Here is a 17,873-nt window from a genome sequence, read left to right as displayed (position 1 = left end):
ATATCTACCACTGGCTAAATTTTAAACCTTAAACTTTCCATGAATCTCCATTGAATATAACCCTAAACTTAAATTCATCTATTATCCTAATCCAAAATCAGTCCTGTGCTCGCCATGAGGTCTTATCTTAAACCATAAACCAAAACTTAAACGTAATTCCCAACCTCAACCTGGACCTGAGCCTAGCAGTAAGTCAAATTTTAAATTGCAAATTTGAAATGCATGGACTCTATATGTTTACTTTTTTATATAGTTTATCACACAGACAAAAACATATTGAAATATTACCTTATAAATATGAGGTGTTATTGTTTTTCTTTAACAGGTTTTATTATTTATGCATTGTTTATCTTCTAAAAAGATACTTAACATTAGCATATGCATGTTACCATAGGAACCACCTCTCGTTTTGTTTCTGCACAGATATCAGTGTGTGTGTGTGTGTGTGTGTGTATGTGTGTGTGTGTGTGTAATATTGCAGCAATGACAGTGTTCCAGTGCAGTAGAACTCTCCAGTGTATGAGTAATCCAAGAGACTAGTGCAGTTACTGTGCCCTTACTCCAGCAACACACCACCATGTATATCTGATATATCTGTGTACTTCCACTGCTCTGTGGAATCATCTAATATGGGCCGATGGCCTGACAAACCGAAGCCACTATAATTGACTAAGGATCTGGGAACCTTTACCATTCTTCACATGCACTTATAGGTTGCCCTGGTAGCTACTTGTTTTTAAAAGACGATGTATGTGCGTGTTTCTTGAGTGAGTGTTACTTGAGCGTTTATATCACTATGAAGTTTTAATAATGATAACATAGCAGTAGAAAGTGTTATATCTTTGTATTAAATCATTTTAAGTCTCTCTAAACCCAGACTCTTGTTTTTGTCATCAAGATAAATGACATTGGAACAGAGATTTAATCTAAATTCTGGGTCTATAAATATGGAGTGCATTTAGTGTGCACCCATCTTTGTGTTTCATAGTTATTAATGAGTTGTAAGTCTCACTCACACACTCATCGTCTATACCGCTTAATTCTGCGCTGAGAGCCTGGAGTGCCAATCCATTACAGGGCACACACATACACAGATATTCACATAGGCAATTTGGGAATGCCAGTAAGTCTAATCTGCATGACTTTGGACTGTGAAAAAACCAGAGTACCTAGATGAAACCCATCAAGCACAGGGAGAACATGCATACAGTACCCCATGCACACAGACCCTCGAGGTGCAAGTCGATAGTGCTAACCACTAAGTCCACATGGGGTTCCATGAACAGAAAGCTGAGCCACAGACTCACCAATATTGGACAGTTGAAGAGTGGATATACGTACTGTAGCCTTGTCTGATGAATCTCGATTTATGTTGAGGCGCAAGAGCAGAGTCAGAACTTGCCACCAAGCGTATGAACCCATGGACCTTTGTGTCAATAATCCAGGATGGTGGGGGCAGTGTAGAGGTGCGGGGAATGTTTTATTGGAACTATTTTCGTGGCCTATAATTACAGCATTGTTCAAATCCTACAGCCTATTTGAGTATTAAAACTGACCATCAGCATTCCTTCATGGCCTCAATTTACCTGCTTTTCATTAGCTCCTTCCAGTATGATGGCGCCCAAAAGCAAAATTCATCTCAAAGTTTGTTTTTCATGAACATAACACTAAGTTAAGTGGGATTCCTACTTACTGGATCTGAAACCAGTAGAACAGCTTCGGGATGGAGTAGAATTTGCAGCATGATGTAATAATGCGGACCAGAATCTCAACGTGGAATATTTCCAACATCTTGTGGAATCAATGGCACAAATAATTTTAGTTTTTTTTTTAAGAGCAATAAACGGCTTTACCAACCATCGTTATACTGTTCCTAATGGAATGTCCTGTAAGTGTAGAGACAGCTCTGTAAGTTTTTGGCAATTACATAATTTCAATATTTTTGCCCCTGTGCACCACCATGAAGCAAGCAAGATGTGATAGAGTGTAGACTTTCAGCTTTAATTCTAGTGGTTTGACAAAAATATTGCATTAACGTTTTAGAAATTAGAGCAATTTATTTTACAATAGCATAATCGCAGTGCCATTGTTCGGTGTAATTGCCTTTTTTCAATATCAGAATATTTGTGTGCTGGAGTAAAAGGCATGATTACTGACTTGTCTTTATGAGTTCATTTCAACCTAATGAACATGGTGAATGTATTAACCCCAAAAACAATGCGGTCATTAGGATCTAAATTTACCCCGTTTTGTGAGTTCATAAGTACACATTTGATCATCGTTTTGATCACCAGTATGGCCACAATACCTTTGGTCTGGGAGGCCATATAGAAGGGGTTGGACAAATGGTATAAGGTGGTACTGTATAGTGCTGGTGTTCCTCAGAGGTTCTCTGGACGGTCAGTATTTTTCTGTTTGGAACTTTTTGATAGCAGCACCTTTTGGTCTTCTCATTTATCCCTAAGGGCTTCTACCAAGTAAAGCATAGAACAACTATTTTGGGTCTTTTGTGCTTGAAGGAAGCTTTCATTTTGAGTGTGGTGTTTTGCATCAGATTTTTTTTTTTTTTTTTTTTTTTTTTAGAAAAACCAAAACATTAGAAACAAGTGACTACATCTAACATATCTTTGTTTAGCACATTTCAGCACTGATTATTTTCTCACAGCAGAGAACTACGATAAGCACTACAACAATCAGTGGCCTGAGGCTCACAATTAAGAAACACTTTTAGTGATTTTACCGCTTTTGTGTGTGTGTATGTGTGTGTGTGTGTGTGGTAGAAGATAATGAGAGGATTATATTAGCTATTGTAGCTCATTACAGCTGGTAAATGGACTCAAGCCAGTCACTGTCTTATTTTTTATATTTCATCCCTACAATATGTGTGTGTGTGTGTGTGTGTGTGTGTGTGTGTGTGTGTGTGTGTGTGTGTGTGTGTGTGTGTGTGTTACATGTGGCATTTAGTTCTAAATGCCATTGCCTAATCCCAAGCGCACACAAAAAAACCTCCAATAGCCATGATCTCAGCCTTTTAACCTCGGGCTCGGGTTTTTCACATACCATATTCATTCAGAACAGACTGAGAGCCTGGTTCTGTGTTCTTCATATCCTGTCTGTAATTGTTCATTGAGCCGTAGACTTTTATTCATTATTCTTTGGATGCAGGCTCTCCTTATCTAAATCAGGCTGAATGAGCGCCCAGAGCTGGCATAGTAACAGCTGAGTGACTCACCAGCATCAGAACGAAAGGTGCAGGAAGTACAGACCACACAAGGAACAGACAGACTGAGCTACACTGGAGAAAGTTGGAATTTAAGATCTGGCAATCAGAATGACCTTGATGTTCACCTGTAATGCCATTTAGAATACTAAGAGGTATTTTGGCCCCCCGACAGGATAATGCAGAGAACCGCTTTGTGAACTTTATGGCTTCTACACCTTTTACGATTTTTTTTCTTTTATGAAACCCAATTAATTCTCAGCTAAAACTGTGTTAAATTGAAATATATTTCAGTCCATGGCCTGCCTGAATTTTCCTATTCCCTTGGTACAATCCCGGCACCCTTGTTGGATCTGGTGGTAATTTATCCATAGTTTTTAATGATTCGCGAGGTTGGCTTTCTTCTGATAATGTCAGCAGGCGTTGGGTTTCCAGGGAGATTTGACTGCAGTGTTGACATCCGGCCGTTGATTCAGTTTCCTCTGTCCTGAAAACAAGAGCAGAGAGAGAGACACACACACACATACAAACAGCCCAGAGCTATAAGTCAGGCGATCACAGACAAACCCACAGATTTTATCATGCTAGACAGGAAATCATTGTCAGGTTCTGAAATGTTTAGAAACTGATAAAAATTGTGTGTTCATTTAAACAGACTTAAACAGCCTTGCTGTTAGGGTGTGTGTGTGTGTGTGTGTGTGTGTAAGATCTTTTATGGCACGTGTGCTTTTAGACACATTCAGCTATTACTCCCAATTTGGGTTGTCATAGAGACAGACTACTGCGGATAAGGATACTAGAACTAACTGTATGTGTGTGTGTGTGTGTGTATGTGTGTGTGTGTGTGCGCACGCGTGTGTGTGGTCTTTTCCACAGGGCCCTGTTTGACTATGACCGGTTGAAGGACAGTGGCTTACCCAGTCAGGGTCTAAGCTTCTGTTATGGGGACATCCTGCATGTGATTAATGCGTCAGATGATGAATGGTGGCAGGCGCGGAGAGTCACTCCAGACGGAGACAGTGAGGAGATGGGGGTCATCCCCAGCAAAAGGAGGTACAAACTATTTCAAATGGTTGCGTCATTTATTTTAGGTTAGCATATAATTAATAATAAGGCTGATTTTTGGCCAAGCATGAACTTTAATAGGTACGGTACATCCTTTGGGGACGTGTATACACTACACCATCATGGTCATGGGGTAAATAAATGCTGTTAAAAAAATTTTTTAATCATTTTTATGTTTCAAAAGCCAACTGTCCACACTGAATTGATTTAAAATGAACATACATTTAAAAAGAAAAGTAATAATCATGCTTTTCTGTAGCTGAATCTGAATCTTGATGTACTGTATATTATAGTGAATTAGGTACATGTATATACTGTCCTCTCTCTCTCTTTTTCTCTTCTCTCTCGTTTTCCATCTGTGTCTATAAGGGTGGAGAGGAAAGAGCGAGCTCGGCTGAAGACAGTCAAGTTTAACGCAAAGCCTGGCAGCATTGACTCTAAAGGGGTGAGAACTGAGTGTTGTGTCTTCTTTCTTACTCTTAGTTGTCTTTATGGAGAGAGAGATTTATCAGTGCCAATACACTTTGAATCTATTAGTATAAACAGTTATTTTAACTTTACCAGCTTTACTCACAGGCCACCGATTTCAGTCTTTTAGCCGCTTGAAATTTGACCGGGATTCAGTCAAGTCCATCCTGTCTAGGAAAAAAACAATCCTCTGCAGTATTTGTATTACTGGCAAACACACACACACACAAGTTTGCTGGGAAGTTTGCAGACCCTTTCAAGTTTTCCACATTTTAGTGGATAACTAGTCCCAGTTGCAGGAAAAAAACAACATCCTAACAGCACGATGCTGCCACCAGCGTGTTGGGGTTTCTGTAGGGATGGTTTTAATAAGGTGATGCACAGTGCCTGAGGTCCTGATTACAAATAGTTCAACCATTGCATCATCAGACCAGAGGATTGAGCATTCGACTGCTGCAGAAACATGATGATGATACATTATTACTATTTACTCTGACATACGCCATTTATGGTGACATCTTACTGTATATAGACTGCTGTTTACCTTTTCTAATTGAGTTCTCTGATCAAGTTGCAAGAGCATGAATAGGAGTAGGATGCAGATGTAGTTCATCTACAACTATCATACAAATGTAACAAAGGGTCTGTGAAAGGGATATTTCAGGATATATATCATTCATTGTCGATATATCAATCATCATTGTTATACCGCTTAATCCGCTATACAGGGTGCCAATCCAGCGCAGAGCACACACTCGCACACTCATTTACACACTATGAGCAATTTGGGAATGCCAGTTAGCTCAATCTGCTCAATCAATGTCTTTGGACTGTGGAAGGAAACTGGAGTACCCAGAGGAAACCCACCAAGCATGGGGAGAACAAGCAAACTCCATGCACATAAAAGCGGAAGTCGAGCCTGGGCGGGAATCAATCCCGGACCCTGGTGGTGCAGTGCTAACTACTAAGCCACCGCGCCGCCATACCGTATATTATATTATATACAAAACATGACAACCACCTGTTTTTACTTTGCGGTTGTGGAGTACTGTGTGTAGAACGATGAGGAAAAAAGGATTTGAATACATTTTGAGATTAGTTTAAAATGTGGAAAAAATTCTTATTATATAAAAACCTATACTGTATAAAAACACTTTTATCCTATGCTCCAGACTGTGCACAGTTTATACAATTGGTAACAAAGCAGCTTTTCTCAGCTTCCCTTAAAATCAGCTTTCTGATTATATCATTTCTGGCCTTTTATATTACTGAATCAAAAGCAATTGCTCATATCACAAAATTGTGAAATGGTGCATGTGGTTAATCTAGCACTGGCCATTTGAAATAAGTTATAATCAATGACGCAGAACTTTTCAGATATAAAATAGATTTCGGCCAGATTTTGGATTTATTTTTTTGTACTTTTCAGTGGCAGTAGTCCTAGTGGCTTTTGTTTGGTAGGGTTATTACAGTATATAAAATTGGCACTGAGAAATCTGTTCTGGACTTTAATGGCCTGATACTGTACGCCTGCTGGCAAATTATGTGCACAATGTATTACATATTGCATCATTTTAGTGTTTATCAATGTTTTTTCTGTGAAACTGTGCTTAAAGAGAACTGTACTGTTGTTGTAAAGGCTCTGAAACTCATGAATGTGTAGGTTTATATGTTGAGGCTTCAATCATATATACAAACACTGTAAACACACTGAAGCAAATTAGACAATGCATGATACATGAATTTTAGCTTAGCACAGGATAATACACTGTTTAGTGAGCACATGCACACATCTAACATAAAAATGACATTTGCACAGATCAGCCTTACCGTATCCAAACTCTCTACTAGAACATTAAGGGCTGTATTTAGAGTTTAACCCACATAGTGAGGATTTAATATTAAATCTGCACCTCAGCGTTCAGAACAAAGACATAGCTATAGATGTAAGGTTTATAATAAAGAAAACTGAATATTATTAAATCAATTCAATAATAAATAATGAATTGATAGGAATATAAAATGTTACAACTAGGACGGTTTACATACAAATATTATGGCAATCTACTAGATTTCTATTGGATGCTTATTTGAATGCTGGCTGACTTTTTATATACCTACATACACTGCCTGGCTGAAACAAAACAGAAAAAGTGGTGGGAAAAAATATCAGGAATGATATTAGATGCCTGGCGAAGCTGCATCATAAAAAAAAATGAATGAATGAATGAATGAATGAATGACAGTAGAAATCCCAGGATGTGAGCCCAAAGATTGGACTGAAACAATGAATGAGGTCATGTGATCTGATGAGTCCAGATTAAATGTATTCCAGGACAATGGGCGTGTCAGAGTAAGAAGGGAAGCACATGAAGCGATGCCACCATTATGTCTAGTTACCACACTGCAAGCCTCTGAATGCAGTGTTATGACTGAAGGGTTGCTTCAGTCAGGTCAGGTCTAGACTTTGCCTTTAACTTTATGTGGCAATAAAATGAAGTCAGCTGATGACCTGAATGACCTGATGAGCTGATTATAAAAGGTTATCACCTTAATTGAGTTTTATTTCTCTGATGGTATGGGCATACTCCAGGTCTCAAATTTAGAAAGCATGCTTTTTTTTTGAGCATGCGGAAATCATAGCTAAAGACTTTCAAATGAAATCCCAGGGCCAGGCAGTGTATTAGATTTTGTTTTTGTTTATTTGGAAATTGCCCCATTGCGTTTATCTGCATCATACTGCAGTTGACAGCAAAGAAGAAAAATCTTCATCTTCAGTTTGTATTTTCTTTCCCTCTTTTTTCATCCATATGGGTGAGTGCTTAGCATTAAAGTCAGTGGTCTAAACACTATTTAAAAAAAATAAAAATATCATAGATGCTCTGAAGGAAAAAAATGGTAATCTTACTTTATTCTGTTTATACCGCATTAATATCATTATGATATTTGATCTCAAGTCGGCAACATCTGAATACAGCCCTATTTAGACAAAACCTGCACTCATGCAGGTGGTGTAGTGGTTAGCACTGTCGCTTTGCACCTCCAGAGTCTGGGTCCGATTCCTGACCAGGCTCGATTCCGGACTCTGTGTGCATGGAGTTTGCATGTTCTCCCCGTGCTTGGTGGGTTTCCTCCCACATTCCAAAGACATAGGTAAGGTTAATTGACGTTTCCAAATTGCCCATAGTGCGTGAGTGAGTGAGTGTGTGTATGTATGTGTGCCATGCGATGGATTGGCACCCTGTGCAGGGTGTACCCTGCCTTGTGCCCTAAGCCTCCTGGGATAGGCTCCAGGCCCCCCGCAACCCTGAATACAGGATAAAGCGGTATAGAAGATGAGTGAGTGAGTGAGTGAGTGAGTGCACTCATGCTGTAGCCCATTCCAGCATATCAGTTGCCCAGTTTATGTAGCCCTGCTTAGTCGAGCCCCAAAGCCTCTCAACATCCTGCATGCTTGATTTCTTTATTTTAGCTCTTGAATGTTACATGTGTTTCTCAGCATGGCTCTGCTCCCCTCTGCTGCATGGCTGCCAAATGGCTGAAGGCGTCTCCTGTCTGGTTGTATGTCTGATCATGTTTTGTTGGTTTCTGTTTGTTTGACTTGTCTGTCAAGTCGGCCAGGACAGAGACGCTATGGACAGCAGCGATGGTGGCAAAAAGCTTAAATTAATGAACCTTCTATAAAGGAGCGCTGCCAATTAATTGGTTAATGAACGAGATTACAAATTTATTGCGATTATCATCATAAATTGGACGCACAGTAAAAGATCATTCATTCTGCAGATATTTTTTTTGTACAGTAGCCATGGCTGTTGTTTTTCCCATCTCTCTTTTGGCCCATTATCGTTTTTGTCAGCATGAATGTAATGCACATCAAGCCCCCTGTCTGCCCATGCTTTCTTTCCCACACAGTCATTCAGTGAAAAACGTAGAAAGAACTCCATCTTTTCACGAAAGTTCCCTTTCTACAAGAACAAGGAGCTGGATGAACAAGATGGCAGCGACTCGGAACGTGAGTAGCTGTGCACGCATTCGCACACACCATTAGGCACACGACTACACACACGTCTGCGGTAGGCTGTAAGTTCGTAGAGTGTTTAGAGAACTCCAGGGAAGCGAGTGTGTGCTCTGTTCTACACTTTCTCTCTAACTTTGCTGCTATGGATATTCTTCTTTCCTCTCTCTGTCTCCTCTCTGTGTGTGTCTCTTTGATTTTGGCCACTGTTTCTGTCGACGGCTATCTCATGTAGGACATCTCTGGAATAGGGGACGACGGGTATGGGACAAAGACGATGAGTAAGTCTCTGCAGGAATGGTCCCACCACTTTTTATCCCATCCCCCATAGAACAAATATATTTTTACATTTTATATATGTTTTTCTGATTCACCTTTCACAATATACTTACTTTGATCTTTCTGGAGATCTAATGATATTTAGTTTTACTGTCTGAACCTTTTAATGTCTTACACAGCCTGCCTTTCTAATAAGTAAATATAAATGTGGAAGCATGAGTCCACTATACATATTTCTGGGTTGAAAGCAATCCAACCTGGTACATGTGCCATCCATACTATTAAACACAACTGGTATTTTAATTTTTTAATTTACTGTTTCCTGTCTATAGGCTTACATTTTAAATATTGCTTTGTAATTTTTCCCCATTCTTCTGGGCTGTATTTCTGTGTTGTAACTTTTTATGGGTTTCAATAACACCCATACTGTATATGCTTGGGCGGAGATCTCTCCACATCAACCACAAGAGAATAATTGAATGGTCTTGATAGGCTTGAGGTCAGGCCGCTTGAGTTTTTCCACTCCAACCATTCACAAGTCATGGACCCCAGGTTGTTTAGAGGGGCACTGTCATGCTGGAACAGGTTTGGATGGTAATGCCACAGCATACAAAGATGTTCTAGACAATTGTGTGCCTTAAACCTTGTGGCAACAGTTCTGGGGAAGAACCACATTACAGAATGGGTGATAATTTTGGCCACATAGTGTAATGCATCGCTAACTCGCTGCTGGGACCTCAGTCAATACAGATCATTATCTCAGTACCTTTCAGTCTGGCACAAGGAAACCATGGAGGTTCATGCTAGCAGCCCACATGGTAAGGATAAGTCACATTTATAGAGATATAACAGCTTTAATAAGGGCATTCTTTAATATTGAACTCATATTGTAATGTTAAAACATGGAACTGAAATGATTTATACAATATCTATAAGTCTTGGTGGCTAGGTGGTGCACTTCTCACCTGCCATGTGGAAGGCCTTGGGTTCAAAGGGCATCCAGCATAAACCTGGGCCAAGTTTAAGGTGAAGATCAGATAGTCTTCTGCAGCAACCCCTTAATTAGATCAGCCAGAAAAACAACATAATTTCAAACAAATATTGGTTAATTACAAGTTATATGAATAAAGTCTTGAGACAATAGCCTTGACTGTGCTATTGTAGTTCATTTGGGTTCTTGGTTACGACCCTTAGCCTGGTGGAAGGTACGGCTTCTCTGACTGGAACAGCTTCTCATAAAGAATTCCATTCATTTGAATCCCTTAATTGTGCTCTCAGTTCTGACCTGTTTCCCAGTAACTGCTGTTTAAAAGGATCTCAACAGTGAGATACTACCACCACCATACTTTACTTTGGGGGTAGCATTCTCAGTGTTGGGCTTCAGCTAATTTATGCTAAATAATTCCATTTTGTTCTAATCAGTTCAGAAAACCATGATTTATGAGTCCCTAAATGGCATTTCATATAGATTTTTTAAAATTATTATTAATTGTTTCCTTCCTGTCACTCATCTATAATCCCCAGCCTTGGGGGAAGTGTATTGTATCTTTAGCATCTTGGTTACTTTGCTGTCTAATGCCATCTCTACTTTTTCAGACTTTTGGTGGATAGTCCTTAGCAAGCAGAATCCTGATTAGGTCATATTCTGTTCACTTCAATAATACTTGCTTTAATTGGGCTCTGTGGGACGTTCAGAGTTTAAGATACTTTTTTTATAACCCAACTCGTTTGATCCCCATGTTGTTGATGTTGTTTGCGTTGGTCTGTTCTCTAACAAACTCTGATGCCTTCCAGGAACAAATGTATTTATACAGAGATCATGTGACACTTTAATTGCATGCAGGTGGATCCATTCAACTCATGATGTGTCTTCTGATGATAACTGGTTGCACCAAAAGTAATTTATGGTTTATGGCAGCAACGTGGGTGAACACTTATGTAATCTCAAGATTTAGGTTTTTCATCATGGAATCATGTTTCATTTCAACTAGAAAATTCAGCAGGGGTGAATACTTACAGTATATAATGCTTTGTATATTGTAAATGTTAAAGTCAGAGATTGGATTGAAGATTCAGTCTTAATATTCGAGATGTACAGGAAGAGAGGTAGCTGCTTTTAGTCTTCAGTCTTAGAAGTGGTTCAGTGGGTGAGTTCAGGACCACTGGCAGTCCAGAGGGAGATTTAACGCTCCAGAAAGCTACACTAATCACTGTTTTAAAATTGGCTCATTTTTTGTAATGTCTTTATGGCTGATTACTCTTAGTGCCATTTATAAGATCTCTGAAATGTTTCATATGTACGTCCTGAATCCATCACACAGAATGCTGTTTTTGACTGCGTGAATATACTGTAAGGGAAACAGATGGCTCCGGGTATTTTCAGTAGAGAGGACAGAGGGTAAAGACTTGTAGTAGAAAAAGATGACAGGAAGTCACGTGGTTTACACTGCCTACCAAGAACCTAATTTCTTCCTAGAACCTCAATTCTTGTCTGTCTCTCTGATCAAGAAACTGTTATATGGCATGACTCTCAGCTCGAAGGGCATCAGTGGAAAATAACTTGATTTTTGTTAGACTGATTACTTTCAATCTTATTTCTGTGCAAATTGCCTTGTGAAATAAACACTTAGATTACATACCGGGATCCATCATTTTGTCTGTACTAGCAAACAAGTTGGCACTGCAGAGGTAATGAAGATGCAAATGAAAACTGTAAATAGTTGAAAATATGAGGAAACCACAATGACATCAGCTTTGAAACAGGAAGTGGCCTTATTTGTTCTGGTGTGTGAGGGTTTAAAAAATAGCAATGTTTCATCTGTCAGACAGTGATATTTTTTTTAAATTGAACTAATATGTGAAAGTTACTAAAAACTGATGGCTCACATTATACGATTGTTTTATTCATTGTTTTGTATAGATTTTTGATTCATGCATTTATTTCTGATTTATTCCCTACTTTACCTTTTTTTGCATCTTAAAAAATGTCCTGCTTTCTTTTTATTCGTCTTTGTATTAATTTTCAAAAGGGAGTAATTATGCAGATATGAGACATTAACAGAGCAATGCTTCTGCTGATCTGCTGAGCACAGTTGAGCCCTTGCCAGTGCAGTTTGATTTTTAACCAACTGTACCTAAGCACACTGTTTTTAAATCTTCCCTTACATATGGACAGGCTGGAGTTCTCAGTATTTTATGAGTATCCAGACATTTCTAATTAGTCGCGCTACTACTAGCGCTTACAGCCCGCTTCTAATCAGATGAAGAAATCTGTTTAGTTGAAGAAATCTGCTGTCTCTGTCTGCGGACTTGAGTTTCACTGCTGCTTGTGTAACGTGTCTGTTATCCGTTCACTTTGTGTGTACCTCTTTGATCTGAGCAGCGGTCGCTAATGTAATTTTAATGTGTCCTTGCCTAGTAGCATTCAATGATGTTAAACATTCAGTAATCTATTTACAGATCGCTTGAAGCTGTTGTTCTGCTGAAAAGAGCTGCTTCCTCAAACGCCATCTTTCCCACCATTCACACACACACACAGCACATGGGGTGAAATTGACATGGTTTGACTGTGGTTTAACAAGTTTATTTTTCTATCTCTCTCTTTTCTCAGGAAGCCAAGAAGATGTGATCCTCTCCTACGAGCCTGTGATTCGGCAAGAAAGTAAGCAGCACTTGACCCTGTTGAACCCGCAGCATGCATAACCCAGTATTAAACACCACTGTGAATAAACAACATTGCATTAGAACATTTTCATATTAGCTTAGATGTTTACAGTATTTTTTTTTTTCATGCATAATAACAGCCTGGTTCTTTTTTTGTACTGAAAACAGTCAACTATGCCAGACCAGTGATCATTCTTGGGCCCATGAAAGACAGAATCAATGATGATCTTATCTCTGAATTCCCAGATAAGTTCGGCTCATGTGTACCACGTAAGTACCTTCTCTCACCACTTTCACACACACACGCACACGATACATTCACACAAACCTTTTTTTAATCTTTGAACGTGTGTGCCACGCAGTTGGCCCTACAAATTTATTCCCTACACGCACCCACCACACACCACACACACACGCACACCATACCTTCATGCACATGAAGGGTTTTTTTTTTGTACAAAGATCATATCAGGGTATATTAGCTGTTTTTTGCATGAGTTACACCCTATTGTTTAGAATATTATGGCTCCCAAAGCACTGTTCTTTATTAGACATTATTTAGGAGCGTTCAGTTTTGTCAGTAACTGTGCAACTTAGATAGGACGTGCTTCCTGTGTTCAGGTGTTGCTCATGTATCAAGTCTGCATTTCTTTTCCTTTTGTCGTCTTGACATCAAAATTTAAACCATGTAGCATGTAATTCGATCTCTAAAATTCTTAATTCTTACAGTATGTTTTCATTTGCTTTTTTTGTGTTTGATATGTTGTGCATGTTTATTTATGCTCTTTTTTATGTGTGTGTTTTGTTTTGTATTGTTTTTTTTTTTTTTTTTTTGCTTAACCATTTGCATGTGTTTTTTTAACTTAATTATTGTTGTCCATTTTTATAATCTTCTAAAAAAGCGGATAACAGTGCAGGGCAAATGGGTAAGTTAAAAAGAGTTCATCAATAAACAGGAAGTTTATTGATGGTTAAATGTAGACTGATGTTGCATGTAGGTAGAAGTTTAAACTTAACATTGCATTTGCACCCCTGTAACCTCAAAACACTGACATCATGCAAACCTATCCAAACAAAAAAGGAACTAACAAATAAATGAGCAAGCCACATAGTACTATAAACTACAACCCAGACTACTGTATACCAGTCACAGTGTAAATTATAGTTTGATTCTTTTCTCATGTAAAAATATTAATCGTATTTGTACATTCGGGTAACGTTTGATAAGATGAACTTGAACTTGGTAACTCTTGGTAATTCAGATACCACAAGAGCAAAGCGAGAATATGAAGTTGATGGGCGCGATTACCACTTCGTCATCTCACGAGAGCAGATGGAGAAGGACATACAAGAGCACAAGTTCATCGAGGCCGGACAGTACAATGACAACCTGTATGGGACCAGCGTGCAGTCGGTTAAATACGTGGCTGAGCGGGTTAGTGTGAAACGTCGGCTTTGCACTTTACCAATGCTTTTGCACATTGAAAAAACGCATACTAAGTTATTGCTCGGAACATAAAAAGCGGAAAAACAAACTGTGCAAAGTGTAAATGCTTCTGTGACTTTTCCCCTGCACTAAAAGCAAATAATCCTACTGTACATAAATTCTATCCTAGTCTTTTCAATCATTCAAGCACAATAAGTTCACATCTAGGCCAGTTTTGTGTTAAGTCTAACATGTTCCTTTTTTTTTCTTTCTCCTGTCTGACTTTTTTTGCAGGGGAAGCACTGCATACTTGACGTATCAGGAAACGCCATAAAGAGGCTACAAGTAGCACAACTCTACCCCATTGCTATATTTATAAAGCCTAAATCCATCGAATCATTAATGTAAGCGCATTGTTGTACATGCTGTTGAAATAAAAGAGCTTTCACTATGAAAGTGAATGCTATGAGACTATGCTATAAGACTCGTGTCTTTCCAGGGAGATGAACAAGAGGTTGACAGAAGAACAGGCTAAGAAGACATATGACCGGGCCATGAAGCTGGAACAGGAGTTTGGCGAGTACTTTACAGGTAACTGGCTGCTTAAATACTTCAGGCACTCTGTAGTCACACTTCATTAAAGGAGTTAGAGGGGGTTCAATCCCTTATCTCTGTTGATTACAGTTTTTATTGGTTGGCAATTAATTATACCAAGAGTAATGCATTCCTTGCACCATGCAGGATTTAAGGACCGCCACTACCACTGCCGCATGTGCATCTATAAGTAGGGTGTACTATGTGTGCGATTTCGGTATAAAGTCCATCCTTGATAAGGTGTATACTTATATATAGAAATATCATGGGTTTGATTTCCATCCAGGCTCAATTCCCGTCTCTGTGTGCATGGAGTTTGCGTGTTAGCTTGGTGGGTTTCCTCCAGGCACTCCGGTTTCCTCCCACAGTCCAAAGACATGAAGCTTAGGCTAATTGCCGTTTCCAAAATTACGCCCGTAGTGTGTGAATGGGTGTGTGAGTGAGTGTATGTGTGTGTGCCCTGCGATGGATTGGCACCCTGCCCAGGAGGTACCCTGCCTTGTGCCCCAAGTCTCCTGGCATAGGCTCCAGGTCCCTGTGACCCTGAATACAGGATAAAGGGGGTATAGAAGATAAGTGACAGTAAGTGAGTGAGTGAGTGAGTGTGAGTGAGTGAGTAAATACACACTGTTTCCTACTGCATTTTCTTGTTAAAGGGCCATTTACTATACATACTATAAATAAAGTTACATACAGTACTATAAATCTCTTATGATCCATTTATTAATGAGTCAAATAATATACAAAATGTAATTTGTTATATTAGTATTATATAATACTATTTCTGTTGTAATTCATTCATTATATTAGATTAAAAAAAAAAAGTCAGACGGATTGAAATTCTGTATACAAATGCAATGCTGTTCAAGTTTTTATAGTACTTGCACATAAAATACAATCAGTGTACTATGGTTAGTTATCTAACATGGTCCTATAAATACATGCTACCTAAGATTGATTATTAAATGATTTATTCATGTCAAGGAGGAAATACAAATCTAAATGAAGGCCAGTTCTCGTCTCATATTTTTAAAATTAGATTCATAATCAAATATTTTATTAGTCATTCGGGGGACAACTGTTACATTTTAAAGAATTACTGATTATTTATCTTAAATGACAGATATTTATCTACGGAAAAAAAGGTTATTTAAGGTTATTTAAATAACTAGTATCACCTCCTTATACTTTTCTCTCTTCAAGAACAAATCAACACAATTTGCATCTGATTATAGTGTTCCCTGTCGTGTTATAAAATGATATGCTGATTAATTGAAATGTAATTAAATCACATAAAAGTAGCCAGAAGGAGCCCTAGTGTTCGGAGCTTATCGTCATCATGGAGGAAGGTTAATAAAAGTGGTACACAAATAACACAAAGTCAAATACATTCATCAAATTAATGTTTGTTGTGTTTCTTGTTTTTTTCTCCTTCACTTACAGCGCTGGTGCAGGTAGACACGCTGGAAGATATTTACACTCAGTGTAAGATGGTAATAGAGGAGCAGTCAGGACCTTATATCTGGATTCCCTCCAAAGAGAAGCTATAAGGAACAAACTCGCCAGCCAGGGACTTCTGAACTGCAAAGGAAACAAAACAAACAAAACAAAAAAAAAAACATAGGCATCATTTGTAACATATGATAAATTATTATGGTAATGTTTCTTATTGATAATTCTAGTGAATATGATTTCATTCGTTTGTTTGTCGTTCGTTTGTTTGTTTGTTTATTCGTTATGTTGCTTTTTTTATTTCACTTTCAATATGAATGTTTTTGAATGTACACCACAAAGTGTTGGAGACTTTTTTTTTTTGGGCCTCGTTAAAAAAAGGGACAGTTTGTATGTATATTGGATAGTATTTTTCATTAAGAGAAAAACAAAAAAAACAAAAACAAAAAAATCTCAGATGCATCAAAACATACACTGGCCGTTTTTGTTCACGTTGATCCCAGTTGGAGTTTGAACAGGAAAGATGGAGCAGACAGGCTCAGCACTCTGGGAGATGGATGAGCTGTACACCGTCGCCGTCCCCTTAAACGATATCAGTTTCGCTCGCTTCATGGCCAGTCGCCGCCCTGCCGGACCCCGCTCCCCGCCGTCTGCTCCCCGCTGTCTGCTCTCTTTGCAGCACTCTACATCTCACCCAGTTTGGATCTATGCATTCCACTTCCTCCTTTTTTTTTTTTTAATTGCTACACTGATTTTTCTATTTATTTTTCACCTTGTCCCCTCTGAGTGTTTTCTTAAAGATTTCTAATGTCAAATTGTACACATAGCTACTCAGAAAAAAAAAGTGGAATGATGCTTTAATTTGTGTGAACTGTAAAAAGGGACACAGCTAGGTATAGGCACTATATAAATCATTATATGACACTATATTTTGCTATTTATATTGATATAGGGCACAACAGAAAGGACTATTTATAAATATGTATAACTTTGTTTTAAAAAAACACTTTTGAAAAAGATTTTATTGGTGTAAGATAAAGTCAAGTAAGTAGAGGTAGAAATGGTTTGGGGTGTCGTGCATCCTATGAGAGCTAGACTTTATTAAGGAAGTGCGGCTGTGTGTTTGTCTGTGTGTGTATGGGTATGTAAGTGTGAAAGAGTGTGTCAGATAATGCATGGTGGTGACCAATACTTTTCTCAAACTTGTGCTGTCTGAATGCAAAATGTGAAGATTTGGAGTTATCTGTATTCTGGTTTCTGGTAATGTTGTAGCAGCTAAAGTTGGAGACGTTCAGATTTTTTTGCTGAGGTTGGTGCCATGTGAAAGTACTTTCTGTTTCCTGCTCCAGGCATGTCTCTATTAATAAGTACAATGAAGAACACAGGCTTTCAACATGTACATGGCAGGAATGTGTGTGCAAAACAGACTGCACAATATACAGATAAAAGAATATTATTAACATTATTATTATTATTAAAAGAAATTAGAGAATACAGCACTTGGAAGTGTACATGTATTTTATATGTATGTACCCATACTCCTGTTAGAACTAGGAAGAGCTAGCACTTTTTTCTAAACCACAAAGGTCAAAACACAACATGTGCAGAACAGGAAATCATATTGTTCCAGCGTTGTTTTGTATCGAGACCTGCTGATTTATTGGTCACCACTTGCCTTAAGGACGGATGAT

General features: G+C 38.5%; 1 protein-coding gene across 29 annotated transcripts in view; it reads left to right on the top strand.

Annotated features, from left to right (window-relative positions):
- The window catches only part of dlg2 (discs, large homolog 2 (Drosophila)), a 277,019-nt gene extending 259,363 nt beyond the window's left edge, over positions 1-17,656 (top strand). For 23 of the 29 annotated variants that reach the window (XM_053515546.1, XM_053515556.1, XM_053515567.1 and 20 more), the window contains 9 exons: positions 4,097-4,273; positions 4,655-4,730; positions 8,666-8,765; positions 12,658-12,708; positions 12,879-12,980; positions 13,973-14,145; positions 14,431-14,540; positions 14,636-14,727; positions 16,174-17,656. In XM_053515546.1, coding sequence (XP_053371521.1) covers positions 4,097-4,273; positions 4,655-4,730; positions 8,666-8,765; positions 12,658-12,708; positions 12,879-12,980; positions 13,973-14,145; positions 14,431-14,540; positions 14,636-14,727; positions 16,174-16,280 — 988 coding nt within the window. In that variant the 3' untranslated portion in view covers positions 16,281-17,656. Of the gene's footprint in view, positions 1-4,096; positions 4,274-4,654; positions 4,731-8,665; positions 8,766-9,003; positions 9,050-12,657; positions 12,709-12,878; positions 12,981-13,972; positions 14,146-14,430; positions 14,541-14,635; positions 14,728-16,173 lie in introns of those variants that run through there. The other 6 variants (XM_053515568.1, XM_053515555.1, XM_053515545.1 and 3 more) reach the window with 2 other exon arrangements.
- Positions 17,657-17,873: the final 217 nt, after the last annotated feature.

Source organism: Clarias gariepinus, chromosome 17 (assembly GCF_024256425.1).
Source record: "Clarias gariepinus isolate MV-2021 ecotype Netherlands chromosome 17, CGAR_prim_01v2, whole genome shotgun sequence".
Taxonomy (NCBI): domain Eukaryota; kingdom Metazoa; phylum Chordata; class Actinopteri; order Siluriformes; family Clariidae; genus Clarias; species Clarias gariepinus.
The sequence above is the reverse complement of the archived record's forward strand: the minus strand, read 5'-3'. Positions and strand labels throughout refer to the sequence as shown.